The sequence below is a fragment of the Notothenia coriiceps genome, unplaced genomic scaffold (genome assembly GCF_000735185.1).
Source record: "Notothenia coriiceps isolate Sejong01 unplaced genomic scaffold, NC01 NC01_scaffold00017853, whole genome shotgun sequence".
NCBI classification, from domain to species: Eukaryota; Metazoa; Chordata; class Actinopteri; order Perciformes; family Nototheniidae; genus Notothenia; species Notothenia coriiceps.
The window spans coordinates 167,172-185,127 of NW_011350554.1; the positions used below are offsets into that span (position 1 = coordinate 167,172).

Here is a 17,956-nt window from a genome sequence, read left to right on the forward strand (position 1 = left end):
AACAGTAAGAGTGTCTCAGAGAGCAGAGGGCAGGTCAAGTTCAGGCCACGAGGAGATCGGAGCCTAACTAACCTCCATGATGGTCCTCGTGCACAGAGAGGAGAGACTCAATGCTGCCATCTACTGACAGAGAGAGGACACACGCACGCGCGCACACACACACACCCCCACACACACACACACACACACACACACACACACAATATATGTTAAAAATTAAAACATTATATGTAAGATATATAATATCATAATTTGCTCATTTAAATCCAACTACAATTTCACATTCTTAGAGGGGAACATTGCACAATACACAAACAAAACATCGTTCATTTATTGGTAATGTGTTTAGACCACATTTTTACATAAAAAAGAAACAACAAATAGGCACTTGTGGGTTATCTGTCGCCACTTTTTAATAGCGGGTAGCTGGCTCCTCCACGCATGAACTTTTTAATTTCTCAAAATAACAAACATTAATCCTATTTTGCAGTGATGGGTTAGGGTTAGTCATTTTAGAGTCAGAAAAAAGTGCGTATTTAGAGTCTGAAAAAAACCTTTAAAAGTTGCAGCAGGTAACCCACAAGTACCAAAAAATGCAAGATTGTTGGGCAGTTGAGTTTTTTCCTGATTCCCAATCTAGACACGTCTTTTCTGTGGTGGTGTTGCTGGTGGTGTGAGCTTTGCCTATCACATGGCACCCTCAAGTGGACAGAAGAAAGCATTGCTCAGAGTTGTGGATGGATACTTTATTGAAGGGTCAGTTTGACATGAGCCTGTAAACGTACATCTTTGGAAATACTGTCTCTTTGAAATGTACATTAGCAGTGGAAGCAAATGAACTCCTTATTCACATTAAATGCATTTGCCTTTGTTCAGTGCGTTGGCAGATTTTTCAGGCAAGCAACGCTTTACAGTCAAGTCAAAGCACAACAACGGGGACACAGTACACAACTGACATCCTAATAGTAATCACATAGAAATCTGTCATATATGTATTTATCATATGATTAGCCACCACTTATTTTAATACTACATCACATCTCCTCCGTGGTGGATTGACGGACAGTGAAACCGTGCAGTCCTGCTGACATGATCACCAACTTTCATTAACCTTCTCAATCTCAACACACAGATACACCATCATAAAATTGAAATTTTAAGAAAAACATATTGCATTATCTCCTTTCATTAAAAAAATCAACCCCTGCATGATTAGACTATTTAAAAATAATCAAAGAAAAACAAAGCAACTTGATTAAAATAAAAATAAAATGTCCCCTCCAATTAAAAGCAATGCAAATCATTACAAACACGTTCTCTCTGTTGATTCTGCTGGATTAATTTGAAAGAAAATTGTAGGTTGAATAAAGTGCAAGCATTATCTTATAAACACAACACAAACAAGTGCTCCATAACCTCCAAGAACAAAATGTTTCTTTGTCTACTGTTCACTTGTTATTTACTTTAGCCACAATGATGGCAACGTGGAATCAATAACGATTTAAAGACAATTCATTTTGCCTCCTCACCCTCTCTGTCAGTGAATCCTGTTTACCAGAGTGTGAGAAACTGTGTTCCTACGTGCATCTCCTGTCCACTCTTCCCCTCCTCTGACGCTGTGAAGGGAAAAGGAGTGTGCAGCAGGCCTAGCTCTGACTGAGTGCACAAACATATTAATTCCATGTGAGAGAGTTAAACGCCTCCCTGACATCCGTCTTCGCTTTTTCCTTTTCCTTGTGTGAAATGATTCAGTGTGCAGAGAAGCCTATCTGGTGCATTTTGAGCAGGAAGTCGTTTGTGATGTCAAACGTGGAGAGGCTAATCGCCACGGCAATGGGCCCTTTAAGCCAGTTCATGCTCAGGCCTTTATATAGCCCACGTATGACTCCCTCCTGTTTTACGATCGCACGCATAGTCCCCAGGACTGTGACGTACGCTGACCCGGTGACGCCGGCCGTCTGCATGCGGCGACGCACCACGTCCAGTGGGTACGAGGCTGATTGACCAATGAGGCCTGCGCAGGCACCGAAAGCCAGGCGCTCATGGGGGTGTGGCTGCGGTCGCTTGGTCTTTTCTAAAGTGAGAGAAAACACAAAACAATAAGAGTTTAAGATATGAATGACACCTTATTTTATTCAACTCAATATGTAAAATGGCACTTTAATGACATGAATGTAGACATTATAAAACAACAAACGTGTCAGCACCTGCGTGTATCTTCTTGAGGGTTTCGAAGGTGTAGAATGTGATCCCTGCATATGGAATGACACCCATGAGAGTGGGAGTGAAGCCTCTGTAAAGGGTCCTGATACCCTCCTCTTGGGAGATCCGCATGAAGACATGCATGATGTTGCTGTACCTGTCCAAAGAAAAAGGGTCAGCAAAGACCTTATATACCAGACTCTACCATTTAACATAACACATTGTATTGTAATAAATGCAGAGGTGGGAAGTAGTGGAGTACAAATACTTCGATACTGTACTTAAGTACATTTTTCTGGTATCAGTACTTCACCCTACTACTTATTTTTCTGATGACTTTTTACTTTTACTTCTTACATTTTTAACACAAATACCTGTACTTTCTACTTCTTACATTTTCAACACAGGTTTATTACTTTAGTTTTAAACTGTGTTTGGTGGCGTGATCATTATTATTTAGAGTCATTGCGTGCCTATTGATTTTAACACGATCCGCGTATCCATCATTTCCTGGTCTTCTCTAAACAAGAGTCACCAATGAGAACTTTGTCATGTTGCCGTTGTTCAGCATCGAAACATTCATTAGCTAACAATGACATTATTGTTCTTTTGATATAAAGGGAGGTCAGGTACTCTTTAAAACAGATGGTAGTTATGGGTACTTTTTACTTAAGTACATTTCGAAGCCCATACTTCTTTACTTTTACTTGAGTAAAGAAGTTTAGTCAGTACTTCTACTGAGAGTATTTTTAAACACGAGTATCTGTACTTCTACTTGAGTAAAGGATGTGTGTACTTTTGCCATCTCTGAATAAATGCAATGAACGGCAAAAGTCAATTTAATTAAGACAACAATGGGACTAATACACAGAAGGGTGAATCTGAGCAGAGAGGGACCCCACAGCACATGTTGGATTGTAACAGACAGCGGATGGGTGCTTACATTTCTCGGGCTGTGACGGCCATCCTGGCTCGCACCATGTCTAAGGGATAGGTGAACATCACAGCAGTGGTGCCGGCCATAGAGCCAGCCAGGAAGCGTGTGAAAGGAGGCAGAGCTCTGAAACAAACAACCCAACAATCTGTAGTAAATAATAATAATAACAAATATACAAAAACAAATAACAACCCAGTGTTTCATCCCTACAGCCACGCTACTAACATTACTTAAAACATTTCTATTTTTATCTCTAAATAAATAAACAATTTCTATTGAAAGACATTATTTTCACATTGGTCATGTACTTATTTAAAATTGTATAACATGGTGATTGCCTCTTTATTTATATTGTATTGTTGCATTTAACCTCACAATGCTTTTGCTGTTGTAACAATGTACATTTCTGTGCTGTAGAACAAAAAAAACTGGATTTCTGATTTTGATTCTGACAATGTCTCTACTCACTGGCCCTGGTAGCCGTAGTAGCCCCCCAGTAGTCTTTTGTAATGGTCGTGGGAGGTGAACTGGATGGCAGCGTAGGGCATGACCCTGATCATGGTGGCAGAGTTCCCCCTCCACAGGCTGAGCAGCCCGCCCTTCATGTAGGAACAGTGGATGAACCTGAACGCCTCCTGCAGGGAGTGGATATGTCGTGTCAGGAGCTGAGATACATTCCCTTCATGTTTACGACATCTAACAATCATGATCATCTTAATATGTTTAAGGTGCGAAATCAAGTGTTGTCTTTAATAATGAATGTGTATGCGAGGGTGAGTGTGGTTGTAACGTGGCATAACAAATAATATGAGAGCTTAAACGGATGTAGGGATGTTTTTTCTATTGATCTTTAAGAATAAACAAATCATTTAATAATTGTTTATTATAAAAAATATTTAAAAAACATGTATTGATTCCTAAAATTCCTACTTGTTTGTTTTTCTTTTCTTGCTTTTTCAGTAAATAAAATACACAAATATTCAATTTAAAAATCGTATACATTTAAGGAATATTAATATGAGAAGCTGTACACACCAAATGTATTTTTATTTGTTTTTATTAAGTACAGTTATTAAAAAATCCTGCATTATAACTCGGCCAGTGAAACTACATATTAAAAGATTCAAAGCTGAACTCACCTTAGCTGAGAATCTGTTGGAGGACACTGTGAAACAAAACAAGAAACACAGTGAACCTCAAGTTATAACACACTCTCCCAAGCAGGCTAAGAGGATTAACAATGAGCTAAGAAGAGTTACAACAGTCAGTGAACACTCTGGTGTAAACAGTAAAACAGTAGTTTCAATATCTTCAGAATGTAAGTCACTTGCATATACAGTAGCCCATATTCTGCACTAGATTCTGTATTTGGAAGGGAGCATTCGTGAGGAATGTTGTTCTTACCTTGGAAAATGATCTTGGTCCGATCCAGAGGTGCGATGACTGTTTTGGCAACAGCTCCAGCGAACGCCCCGCACAGCAGGGATTCCACAGCCGTCCATCTGGAACTCAGGTTCTGTTTGGACACACAGACAAGTTTGCATCACATTGACATTGTGTAACATTATACTTAAACAAACCAAGATAAACAATGACCCTTCAGATAACTCTATGCAATCTTACACTGGTTACTCCGTTAGTGGGGATAAGGAAAAGTATGTTTAATCCTTTATCTGTCATTATGTGGTTGTTTGACCCTCACACAAATGTATCATACATTTCTTATCAGCACAAACATTCCTGTGTGTATCCCTCAGCAAAGTTACTGCCACAATATCATCTGGATTAAAAGTTAGCGACACAACCCTTATGACAGAATCGCACAAGATAAAACCAAAAGCTGCACTACTGAATCTATGTGTGTGTGGGTATGTGGGTGTATTTGTGTCTGTGACCATTTATTTAGCTGGAAGGGACAGGGAAGATTCTCTGAAGAACCAGCACCTTACCGTGGTAGAGAGGTTTGTGTGCCCTGATGAACCTGGGGGCTGTGTTGTCTGGAACCTTGTGTTCCTGGTAGGGTCTCCCATGGCAAATTGGTCTCAGGCAAGGGGCCAGACTAAGATTGGTTCACAAGACCTCATGAAAGACGAAACGACACTGAGTCGGAGCTTGTGCGGGAGGTTGGAGAGTTACCATTGGATCTGTTGGGCTCACTCTAGTACGCACAGCGGTCGGCTCCTGGAACCTTACTTCTGGATAAGGGTTGGACTCTATTTCTTCTCCGGAGTTTGCTCAAGGTGTGAGGTCGCCGGCCGGTGTGGGGATACTCACAAGTCCCCAGTGGGTCTTCGTTGTTTGGAGTNATCTGAGGCCATGGTTCTCAGCAGGAAACCGATGGACTGTCCACTCCAAGTAGGGAATGAGTCCTTACCCCAAGTGAAGGAGTTCAAGTATCTCGGGGTCTTGTTCTCGAGTGAGGGAACAATGGAGTGTGAGATGGGTCGGAGAATCGGAGCAGCGGCAGCGGTACTGCAGTCGCTTTACCGCACCGTTGTGACGAAAAGGGAGCTGAGCCAGAAGGCAAAGCTCTCTGTCTACCGCGCCATTTTCGTTCCTACCCTCACCTATGGTCATGAAGGATGGGTCATGACCGAAAGAACGAGATCGCGGGTACAAGCGGCCGAGATGGGTTTTCTCCGCAGGGTGGCTGGTGTCTCCCTTAGGGATAAGGTGAAAAGTTCGGTCATCCGGGAGGGACTCGGAGTTGAACCGCTCCTCCTTCGCGTCGAAAGGAGCCAGTTGAGGTGGTTCGGGCACCTAGTTAGGATGCCACCTGGGCGCCTCCCTAGGGAGGTGTTCCAGGCACGTCCAGCTGGGAAGGGATTATATCTCTTCGCTGGCCTGGGACCGCCTTGGGATCCCCCAGTCAGAGCTGGTTGATGTGGCCAGGGAAAAGAAAGTTTGGGGCTCTCTGCTGGAACTGCTACCTCCGCGACCCGACCACGGATAAGCGGGAGAAGATGGATGGATGGGACAATTGAACCCAATAAAAAAAAATCCGACTAACTGATAAGAAGAGCAGTTTGCACAAATAACAAACAAAACACAGCTCATGACCTAAATACAGTTTGCATCTCATTTGTTTACATGTATAATTCTGCTTTAACTATTACAGATTATGATATATATAATCAATTCCCTGCCTAGTTGCAAATACCTTTTGAGGTAGACTGCAGTTCACTTTCCATTAAGTTTTGAAATGAAGGTGTATTTGAGCCCCTGATGAAGTCTTAAAATTGTAAGAGCTTAAGTTTTATTAATAGCAAAATGTTGATAAATGTGTCCTGCATAGCCCCCTGACCAACCCTAACCTTGTGCTCCAAATAAATTAAGCAGCTGTCATGATACCTCTTATTCAACACTATGCACAGTGCTGCTTTGTAAAGCAAGGCCAGCTTCAGATTATCTGGCACCTTCGGGCTATTTCGAGCAATGCACTGTTAGAGGAATGTCCTAAGGAAGTCTGTGTAGGCTCTACTCTGTATGTCACAAAAACAGCTCCATTACACAGAGAGGAGTCTCAGAGTCACACAGAATACATGTTTAAATGTCCATCATAAAGGAATTACACCACAACAATTCATAGTAACTTCTACAAAACATTGCCTTTTTAAATTAAATGAAATATCCTTTCAAAATTTGAGGTTAAACGTGTAACATTTACCTATAATAGCTAACACAGACACCCTGACCTAATTTGACTAGGTGGTAAAGCTTTTGTAAGGAAGGTCATTAAAAAGCATACATGTAGTGCATATCTACACATTCAAGCTGTTTAAACGTGTCACAACAAGTATATTCTATTGAGTCATGGAGAAACAATGCTCACCTGTGCTTGGCCGGAGGGGGGCAGAGCCAACACGGTGGCCTCGGACACGGGCAGAGGGCTCTGATGGTCGGTCACACTGTGGGCCATGGGTGCCCTTCACAGATCACCAAGACTGTCGGACACTCGGTCACTCATTCAGGAAACCCCACTGCAGACGAATGTAAATGAACAAATAAATAGGAGCAAAGAGAAAACACGTTTTATTTAACAACACAACAGCCCCGCCGTGTAGCACTCCCTCTCTCATGAAGTGAGGAGTTGATTACACGCCTCACATTAAAAGCCTTACAAAACCTCTGCTGGTTAATCATTTACTTTCCGTCACATCTGGACCATGATCTGAACACACCGCTTATATTTCTCAACCAAGATTTGGTCCACATGTCAGTTTCCTCAAACAAATAAGCGCAGAACCCCCCCCAAAAAACAACCTCAAATAGATAATCTGCGAATGATAGTTGTAAGAATGAATAAACATGCATACACAGTAATGCAGTTAAATCTAGATGTTGATTGATGATAATATGGTCTATTTTGTTACCTTCGTGTTTAAAAGGACCCCTTGTTTACAATTCTACGATGTGATCTGTCGCCACTGTGCCCTGCAGATCCTTGCGCACATTTCTGTTCGCAGGAGGCTGGTCTGTCACTCTCAAAACTTGCAACTCCGCAGCTCTTTTCTCGTTGTTGTTGTTGTTGTTGTTGTTGTTGTTAACGTTTCGGAAGATGATTTTAAACGACAGGTGTCAAGCTGCAGCAGAGTGTGAGTCTATTTTTAGACGACGCCCGCGAAGAAATGCTGCAGCTGTTCTGCGCACTAGATAAATGTGGGCTTTTCAAGGTCTTTAAGGAAAGAAACTGAGACCACGTACGCCAGTGTTGTGGACTGCATTACCCATCAGCGAGTCACGTTATTCGGAGGAAATCTCGCGAGTTTATCTTAAACATTGAGTTGCCAGTTTCGCTAATATATAACATTTAACGGTGTTCAAAGGTTGTTGCATTGATTAAATACTGCTGTTCATGCAGTGAGAACATTTTATTTTTAGAGCAGTTTCCACACAAACATAAACCACAGTCAAATGTAACTTAAATAAATACAACACATGCTTTGTAAACCGACAACATTAACTTAATTATCAATCTCAGAGGGTTAAATAACTGACATGACATTTACTTTAAATACATACTTTAGATTTTGGTATTAGAGATAGCAAATATTCATCATTCTGTTGAAACTCAGTAGAGGCATATATATATATATATATTTATCAATATAACAAAAATAACTAAGGTCTTCAAGAAATGATTCAAAGCACTAGTATCCATATGTTGAAGCCCCCAAGGTATTTTTGAAAACTTATTTTTATAATAATGTAAAGATACAGAGTATTATATTCAACCACTAATTAACCTTTTTTTAACATAGCACCTATCATCCAGACAGGCTGCCTTACAATACTTTACATAGCAAGGTTGAAACAACATGCAATTAAAACACAAATAGAGAACAATATATGAATACTAGCAATATTGGAAATTACTTAAAACGTAAAAGTTAAATTAACACCAGGAATAACATAATGCTTAAAACTTGCCAAAAATGCAAATGTCATCACTCTAAATAAAAAAATAGATTAACAAGAAGTGTATTTCATGTTAAAATGCAGAGAACAATACCAATAACACTTGTTTGTCCAAATGTTTCCTGAAAATAATAAAAGTAAACAAAAGCAATATATTCGGGCTTTAGTCGCTTTGCTCGTGGGTTCTACATGACCAAACCTGGCAACCCGGGAGAGTGGCCATAGCGCTGAAAAACTTGTTGTTGTCGGGGAAAATGGCGTCAAACGTAGAGGCCCCGGAGCGCTGGTACCTCGCCCTGCTCGGCTTTGCTGAGCATTTCCGAACCTCCAGTCCGCCCAAAATCCGGCTCTGTGTGCATTGTCTACAGGCTGTGTTCCAGTTTAAGCCTCCACAGAGAATCGAGGCCCGAACACACCTTCAGCTGGGCTCGGTTCTCTACCACCACACCAAGAACAGCGAGCTGGCCCGGAGCCACCTGGAGAAAGCGGTGAGGGGGGTTTGATTCAGGAAAGAGCGGGGATGCAGCGCAGACGGGGGGACGGTTGTAGGCCGCAGTCAGAGAAAACAGCGAACCGCGGAACCTTTTAAATAGCTGCTAATCCAGGGAGGTTATATATGTGTGGAAATAGACCTTAACGACTTTTTAGCAGCATTTTATTCAATGTACGGCCTCGGGTCGACCGCTTTCGCTCTTTCCCTGCTCTTAGAAAAATAAGCCGCTCTATGGAATTATTATTGGTTTATAAAGAGAGCAAACGCCAACAAAATTAACCAGCTAACATTTTGGATTTCTTCTATTGCAGTGGTTTATATCTCAACAAGTCCCTCAGTTTGAAGATGTCAAATTCGAAGCTGCCAGCATTTTGTCGGAACTCTTCTGCCAACAGGTACGATCATTTTTGCTCATTTCATTTTGTGAGGTAAAAGTAACATTAGCATAGTTGCATACATTCATCACTTCCTTACACTAAGTCAAATTGTTATACGTCATATATATGGGATTTCATGGTGGTGCATTCTGCGTATGCTGCGTATTATTATCTATGATTTATTATTGATTATTGATCCTTTCAATGCATTTTCAGAATTTGGTGGACTCTGCAAAACCCCTCCTGCGCAAAGCCATCCAGATTTCACAACAAACACCATACTGGCACTGCAGATTGTTGTTCCAGTTGGCGGTATGTATACATGCAAAGTAATAGAAGTTACATTGTTACAATCACAAAGTCATTTTCATGCACAGGTCCAGCAATGTTTGAATTGAAAAGAACATATTTACATCATCCCAAATACAGTTCTGGTGGTTTTTCTGTGTGCTGCTTGACCACACTATTTATGTTTTAGATAACTATTGCAAGAGTCCAGTAATAACAGGAATGTTCCTATTTGTTGCCTCTTTCAGCAACTTCATACACTGGAGAAAGACTTGGTGTCAGCATGTGACCTGCTGGGTGTTGGAGCTGAGTACGCCCGGGTGGTTGGGTCTGAATACACCAGGTAAATGTCCATACTATGTGAGCTCCATATTTAATGTGATAAGTGGTTAGAATATGGTGCCTCACATTTGATCAAGTTTACTATTAATATAGGCAGCTTAAAAACTCAATTATTAAAGAACAAGGGAGATTAAGTGTAATCTAATCAATTCCAAACCAAGAAATGGAAAACAGAAAACCATACAGCGATTGACACTAAATAAAGGAAACATAATTTGTATCAAATTGTACATCCTACATTTCAATATTTTTATATTTCAAACCCCTCATATGCAGTGAGACCAAACATCTCTACATTTGCAATGCATTATTTCTAGGGATGCACCGAATATTCGGCCGCCGAAAATTATAGGCCGAAAATGGTTAAAAAGGCCCTTTCGGCCGAAAGGGTTCTAGCACCGAAAAAATATCACCGAATGTCAGAGAACAGGGTTACGTTGGTAAGCTAACGTGTTGTTGTGATGACGTACTCAAAACGTGTTCAGCTGACATTTCTCGAGGGGGTGTAACTGCAAAGACTTTCACCACTTCGGGATTACTCCACCACTTGAAATCAAAACACCCGGACAAATATGCGGAGTAAGATCAAATCACAAGCAATGACAGCGAGAGACTGTTCAGCGCTGCCTCTCATGTGCTTGATGAGAAGAGGAACAGACTTATGGCTGATAAAGCAGAGAAGCTAATGTTCATTAAAAAGAACCTCCCACTTTTCCTTAATAAGTAGACAAGGCTGGCTTATCATAAGCTTATCTAGTTCTACATGTCTACTCTATACATACCCACTTTCCTGAACAATTTTCATTGTGAGTTATAATTCACCATCTCAGGTTATCATTAGGGGGAAATGACAGCAGCAGTGTTCAATATATTGTACTTTCGGTATCTAAATGATACAATGTTGTTTACATTGCTCATGATGGGACAGACCACCTTATTTGCAGATTCTTGAAATTGTAATTTAATTTGTAATTGATTGTGGATTTTGTATCCAGTTTTCACTTTATGTATCTTTATACAATGTTTACTACTTTTCTTATGAGGACAGACAGCCTTATTTACAGATTCTTGAAATTCAATTGTAATTTCATTTGTAAATAGTTACATTCATGTGGATTTATCCAGTTTGCACATTTGTATGCATGCACTTATAGGTGCATTTGTTGTTGTTGAAGGCCTGGCTGTTACAGTCTTTATTTACACTATTTTGTTGTAGGCCTACTGGCCTAGATGTTTATGTAGTTTTAAAGCACCTTGGCTTTGTTCTGAATGCACTTTGTTGTAGTTATCCTACAGAGAAAAGAAAATGCACTTGACATGGAATGAATGTACTGTATGCATTCAAAAGTGCTGAATAAATGTTTTATGGACCCATAATAGTGATTATTATTTAAGTTAAGTTTTGCCATAATCATTTATTGTTCCATAATCAGGCAGCTGAACAACATTGGTAAAAAATGTATACATTATATATATATATATATATATTTCTATTAATCATTTTCGGCATTCTGTTTTCGGCCAACTGTTTCCTATTTTCGGTATCGGTTTCGGCCAAGAAGTTCCCATTCGGTGCACCCCTAATTATTTCTTCAGTGAAAGTGTTGCTCTTTTGAAATAAGTACAACCCTCTCTGACAGTAGACATATTTCACCAGTTTCAAGTACTTAGTAGTTTCAATTAGTACAGCCTTGACCCTTGCTTCCAAAACAACTATGACAAAAAGTGTTTATCAATATTGGTTGATTGTAAAAGTCTTACTAAGTTGTGTTTTTTTTCTTTTTCAGAGCATTGTTTCTCCTCAGTAAAGGAATGGTAAGTTTTCCACTCTACTTTACTTTTTTTATTGGTTTTTGTACTGGCAGTATAAACAAGGATTTTTTTCCAACACTCCCCAAATATTTCTTACATGTATATTTTTCTGTCTATATAAATAACTTTATTATCTAACCAGCAGTAATACTGGCTGTTGTTTTTATTATGTGTCTTGAAAACAAAACCACAAAGAACCACTTATATATTTTCTTTATCTTCTAGTTGCTCCTAATGGAGAGGAAGCTTGGAGAGGTGCATCCTCTGCTCACACTGTGCGGAACCATTGTAGAAAACTGGCAGGGAAACCCCATCCAGAAGGAGTCCCTCAGGGTCTTCTTCCTGGTCCTACAGGTCACACACTACCTGGATGCTGGTCAGGTAAGGAAACTAGCTTGAACATTTAAATTAAAGTGGAACACGTGTGCATAGGGGTTTAAAAAACTGTTGACTAACACTCACTAAACTTGTTGATCAGCATGCATGCACACATTGATTGCGTAAAAGAAAGGGATGAATGATAAGCCCATTATAACGTCAAGTCGTCTGAAACCACTTGAAGCTGGAATGTTATATATTGTCATGTCTCTGTCCCCTCAGGTGAAGAGTGTGAAGCCGTGTCTGAAGCAGCTGCAGCAGTGCATCCAGACCATCTCTACACTCCACGATGATGAGATTCTGCCTAGCAACCCAGCCGACCTGTTCCACTGGCTGCCGAAGGAGCACATGTGTGTCCTCGTCTATTTGGTAATGCCACTTCTCTTTCTTTGCCACATAAAAGTTGCGATCAGCATAAACAACACCAGGGATGTCATTCATTTACCTGCTGTCAAAGTAGCAAAAATCTTTGAAAAAAACTACAACATTCTTCAGCTTAACACACCAAACCTACCCTGCTTTTGATTGTGTTCTCCTCAATTAGAGGACCACAGTCGGATCACAGTTTCTGCGGGAAGCATTTTTAAAATGTGTTAAAAATATTTACTTTTTTCATGTTCTATTACTATTTCTGATTGATAAAGGATGCACACGGTTTTGTTCATACTTCTGTAGAATGCACTCATTAAACATAACTTTGATTGTTCAAAGCAGAATAACTGCTTCAATGTGAGGAGGAAGTGCATTACTGTATGTTTTATTTGACTCATTTGTGTCTAAAATGAACCCCTCCTCTAATTTTTCAGGTGACAGTCATGCACTCAATGCAAGCAGGCTATCTGGAGAAAGCTCAGAAGTACACAGACAAGGCTCTTATGCAACTAGAGAAACTAAAAAGTGAGTTACTCAATGTGTTCCTGCGCTTCTCTAAAACGGATTTCATCAAGATTGATTACTATAATGTGGAACTGTGATTTTGCACCACTTCTTTTTTGTAAGCCGTTGAATGTTTACCTCCATGTTTCAGTGTTGGACTGCAGCCCCATCCTCTCTACCTTTCAAGTTATACTACTGGAGCACATCATCATGTGTAGACTTGTCACGGGCCACAAGGCAACTGCATTGCAAGAGGTAAACTGTCAATGTAGTCATGCTTGTTTTTTTATTTGTTTTAAATATGCGCCAGTGTGAAAAGGATCCAGCCCAACAACAGCTCTATTTGCATACCTGAATGGGGTTGTGAAGGTGACTCTATTGTGTTCCTCCAGATCTCGCAGGTGTGTCAGCTGTGCCAACAGTCCCCGAGGTTATTCACCAACCACGCTGCGCAGCTTCACACGCTACTAGTGAGTATTTCCGCCTTCAACCCTCTCAAACATTTGTGTGGCCCTCTGGGTTACTCTTGGCCATCCAAGACTAATTAGAAAGTTTCAGGTCACGCTCACAAATCGAAAAGTCACATTAAATGGAAATGTGTTCCCTTTGAATATCCACTGAAAACAAATCCAGCCATTCTTAGTGTTAAACATTCTGTGTTACTTTATTCTTTTAGTTAAAATAAATTGTTTTGGATTGATTGGGTCTTCTTTAGGGATTTATTGTTACAAATACCACATTTGTAAGGAGTTCAAACGTTTCTTAATAGAGGGATATATGAGGAAAATAGACAGGTAGCAGATGTTAGCGATAGCAAGAAAAACATTTTTGTATACAGTTGTTTACATTTCAATTGAAAACATAAGTAAAAGTATGATAACTTTGGGGACCTTATATTCTAAAAAAGCAAACACATGTTGTCCAACTGTCACTTTATCCCTGTTTTTGTTACAAAAGAACATGTGTAATGGTCGATCTATTCCTCTTGTCGTACCCCAGGGTCTGTACTGTATCTCAGTGAACTGTATGGATAATGCAGAGGCACAGTTCACCACAGCTTTGCGGGTAAGTACACTTTGAATTAGCTGCCTCTCCTCAGATGATGTCACCAGTATCTTCTTTCTTTCTTCTCCTCTTATCTCAAAGATTTGATTGTGTTTCAGCTCACCACACACCAGGAGCTGTGGACATACATTGTCACCAACTTGGCCAGTGTCTACATACGGGAAGGGAACCGACACCAAGAGGTCAGTGAAGTAATAACGGTCACCTCTGATTACAACAATGTAATGCAAAGAATCACTTGTAAATTATATAATTTCTTTAGGGATGGGAATTGATACGATTCTCGTGTGTACTGTAAAAATGTGTTAAAGTATGAAACTGTTGCATGCCTACCTTGACTGGGGCATGCAGCACGACTGATTCAGTGATCTGATTGATCGGCAACTCGATCCCCACCCCTAACCATGTTTGTGATTTGCATCTTTAAGTAGGCTGGCTTATAATATATACTTATGTTGTTGTTTTATTATGATGGCCACAGAAAATTGCTGCAAGTAGATGTTGTAATGTAGAAAGGTTTGCCACTTCATAGTTTGTCCACTAGATGGTGCTGGTGAGGTCATTCTTCAGCTAAAATGTCAGGACAGTCCTTTGGAATTTTATAAATTGCATATAAATGAATGTATGATCCTTGTCTTCTCCTTCGAGCCCAGTGGAAACAAACCATTACATCATAACTATTATTTGCCGTTTAAAACGTATTCCCTCTTTTGTATATGTTTCAGCTGTACAGCCTCCTAGAGAGAATAAACCCAGACCATAACTTCCCAGTAAGGTAAGAGACGGAAGATGCTTTCTAGTTGATGTGTACATATAACACTGCACAATACATTACAGCAATGCATTTGTTCAACATTTTCTCTGGTAATTACATATTCCAACATTGTGTTTGTTTTGGATTCAGCTCCCACTGCCTCCGTGCTGCAGCTTTCTACATCAGGGGACTGCTGTCCTTCTTTCAGGGACGCTACAACGAGGCCAAGTATGTCAAATCTGAAATGTTTTCATGCAAAAACAGCTTCAAATCACCCCTGTCCCTTTTTTCCACATTTAAACATGTAAATATGATTGTGTTGCAGGCGCTTCCTAAGGGAAACCCTGAAGATGTCTAATGCTGAGGATCTGAACAGACTGACCGCCTGCTCCCTGGTTCTGCTGGGCCACATCTTCTACGTCCTGGGCAACCACAGAGTAAGGCTCATTACAACAAAAGCAGTTTGCGTTGTGATTGCACACAAACTGATTTACATCCAACTCTAATTTGGCTATAATCAACTCAAGTCATCAAACTGGAAACATTAGTCCTATCTCGTTAAAATGTAATAACAAAGGACTAATGAATCCATGCCTTATAATCCCCCTTGTGAGCTCACTAAATTAACCTTAAACAATGGTTAATGAGGCGTCTGTTGGTAAATACAGACATGCCCAGTAATCAACTTATTATTCGAGTTTAGGCCGAATGAGCCATTGACTTAAGTAATTGCTGTTTCTACAAAAGCTTATTTCATGGTTCAGAGTTACTTTTGTGAAGATTATTTATCGTTTTCGGAGCAAAACGCAAATTGTACAAATGATTAATTGCGGAGGACAAACTAATGTGTTATGGTGTAAGCTCAGAGTATTAAAAAGTGATGATTTTTGCGATTCCCACCCACTAAAAGGTTTCTCTTTTGTCTTTAGGAAAGCAACAACATGGTTGTGCCTGCCATGCAGCTGGCCAGCAAGATCCCTGACATGTCTGTTCAGCTCTGGTCCTCAGCGCTGTTGAAAGGTACATGCAGTCCTTTCCCTAATCCCTTTACCTTCATAGGATTGGTGTCTGTTAAAAAAAGATTTGCAGGGTTTTACTGTGAGAATATTTCAGCATCACATTTGAAGCACAAACTCTCTGGTCTCTTGTAACAAGCTGTGTTTGAAGGGAGACATTCACCATGTGTTGTGCTTGCAGACTTGAACAAGGCCCTCGGGAACAACATGGATGCCCATGAAGCAGCGCAGATGCACCAGAACTTCTCCCAGCAGCTGCTGCAGGACCACATCGCTGCCTGCAGCCTCCCCGAGCACAACCTCATCAGTGTATGTGAAGCAGATTCACGAGCCTCCTAAAGAGAACATGTCATATGATTCATTAGGATTTGATGTGCTGATATTAAAAGTATTGTTCTGTGTGTTTCAGTGGACTGATGGCCCGCCTCCTGTCCAGATCCAAGCTCAGAACGGCCCGACCACCAGCCTTGCAAGCCTGCTATGAGAGACCTTCTGTCTCACATGTGTCTGTAGCTGGTACATTATCACGAGCAGCAGACTGATGCCTAACAACCTGCCATCAGACCACTGCAGCTGAGATCTGAGAGGACAGGTTATAGCAGGTCACAGAGTTCAGGCCTATACTTTATTAGCTTCTCACGATTGCTTCCCGATTGTCTGCTATCCCTTCTTTATTTGTTGTAAAGCAGTTACAACTTCTGTTATACATGTATTTCACACTTCTTGACGCCATGGATGCAGGGCAGGTGTGGGCTCTTGATCAGAGTGGTGGAGGACACACAGCGACGGAGGAAGAGCTTCTTCGCCTCAGATAAAGAGAAGCCTTCGCTACGTTTGCCAGGTTTCTTTTTCCATTTGTTGGAAAGAGAAGAGGGTAGATAGAGGGCAGTAAAGAAATGTAGAAGAAATTAATTTATTCATGTTAATATTTTTGTACCTGTCGGTAAATATTTTACACCTTGCCTTTTTTGTATGGATCCTTTTTGTTTTTTTCATGCATGGAAGTAACTGATTTGGACTCCCTGTACAATAGTTTTTGACCTGGGTTGCTAACAATACATTTTGTTTTGGTTGATTTTTTTTTTTTTTTTTGCACAAAATCCATAGTAGGAAGAATAGTGACCTCCTGTAATATATTTTCACACAATAATCAATTGAAAGGTTTCATGATATGAATTGAATATGAATTTGTACATTGTATTAGATGGTGCACAATTCACTGTGCAGTTCCTTTTTGGACCAGAATACGCCTCCAATGTTTAAATATTTCTGAGTTGTATATCATTTGGTGGCTTGGGGTTGCCACAAACCCTTTAAAGCAACACATTTACCAGATTTTTTTCGAACTTCCATATTATACGATGTCCCTGTTGTATTCATTTTTACAAATCAGGTTTAGCCTTTTGGAGCTTGCGGTATTCTTCAGATATTCAAAAATGCAAATTTATTTTATTTTGTTATATTTTAATTTGTCTTGATAGTTCTACTAAATGGTTTCTTTACAGTATGTTTGTATAGATTTGCCACTCGTTGAACCTTTATTGTACAGTGACATTTTATAAAGTCAATTTAGTAAAGTGTGATATGTATTTTTAGCTATCCTATGTAGAAATCTGGATGCTTGGTATTTGAGGCACTCTGTAAGAACACAGTTTAGCTTGAGTACTAGCCATATTCTATCCAATGCATATGTTTTTAATGCTTACATTGTTTTCAATAATTTTCCAATAAAAATAAGATTGAAAATGTGTAATGGGCTGATTTCATTTCATATAGTCTACATTATACTATTAAATTAAGAGTTGTTTTTGCTTGTTTGTCAATCCATTCAGTGCATGGGTAGTGATGCTTAATTATTATTTGTATTTGAGCCAAACATGAATTGTCATTTCACTGAAGTCTAACACATCAGCAGGCAAAACAATATGAAGAAATTGAATTTAATCGTGAGTTAGTGGTAGGCATGTTTTATAAGTAGACAGCAGGTGGTGCTAGCCT

The 17,956-nt window shown here is 40.0% G+C and overlaps 2 protein-coding genes across 2 annotated transcripts; one reads left to right on the top strand and one right to left on the bottom strand.

The window, feature by feature from the left end:
• Positions 1-725: 725 nt before the first annotated feature.
• On the bottom strand, positions 726-7,858 carry LOC104950602 (mitochondrial coenzyme A transporter SLC25A42). The gene is made up of 8 exons (XM_010777136.1): positions 7,513-7,858; positions 6,972-7,119; positions 4,544-4,655; positions 4,279-4,304; positions 3,608-3,774; positions 3,146-3,262; positions 2,208-2,359; positions 726-2,074 (listed from the first exon to the last, which is right to left on the bottom strand). Exons 2-8 carry the CDS (start codon positions 7,056-7,058, stop codon positions 1,749-1,751), a joined length of 987 nt encoding a protein of 328 aa, XP_010775438.1. The 5' UTR covers positions 7,059-7,119; positions 7,513-7,858; the 3' UTR covers positions 726-1,748.
• Positions 7,859-8,772: 914 nt separating this feature from the next.
• mau2 (MAU2 sister chromatid cohesion factor) lies at positions 8,773-17,706 on the top strand. Its single transcript, XM_010777138.1, has 18 exons — positions 8,773-9,045; positions 9,362-9,445; positions 9,644-9,739; positions 9,964-10,058; positions 11,845-11,872; positions 12,095-12,250; positions 12,470-12,616; positions 13,054-13,144; positions 13,275-13,378; positions 13,516-13,593; positions 14,123-14,188; positions 14,287-14,370; positions 14,914-14,963; positions 15,093-15,170; positions 15,268-15,379; positions 15,872-15,962; positions 16,140-16,267; positions 16,368-17,706. The coding sequence occupies exons 1-18, from the start codon at positions 8,812-8,814 to the stop codon at positions 16,440-16,442; spliced, it is 1,797 nt and encodes a 598-aa protein (XP_010775440.1). The 5' UTR covers positions 8,773-8,811; the 3' UTR covers positions 16,443-17,706.
• Positions 17,707-17,956: the final 250 nt, after the last annotated feature.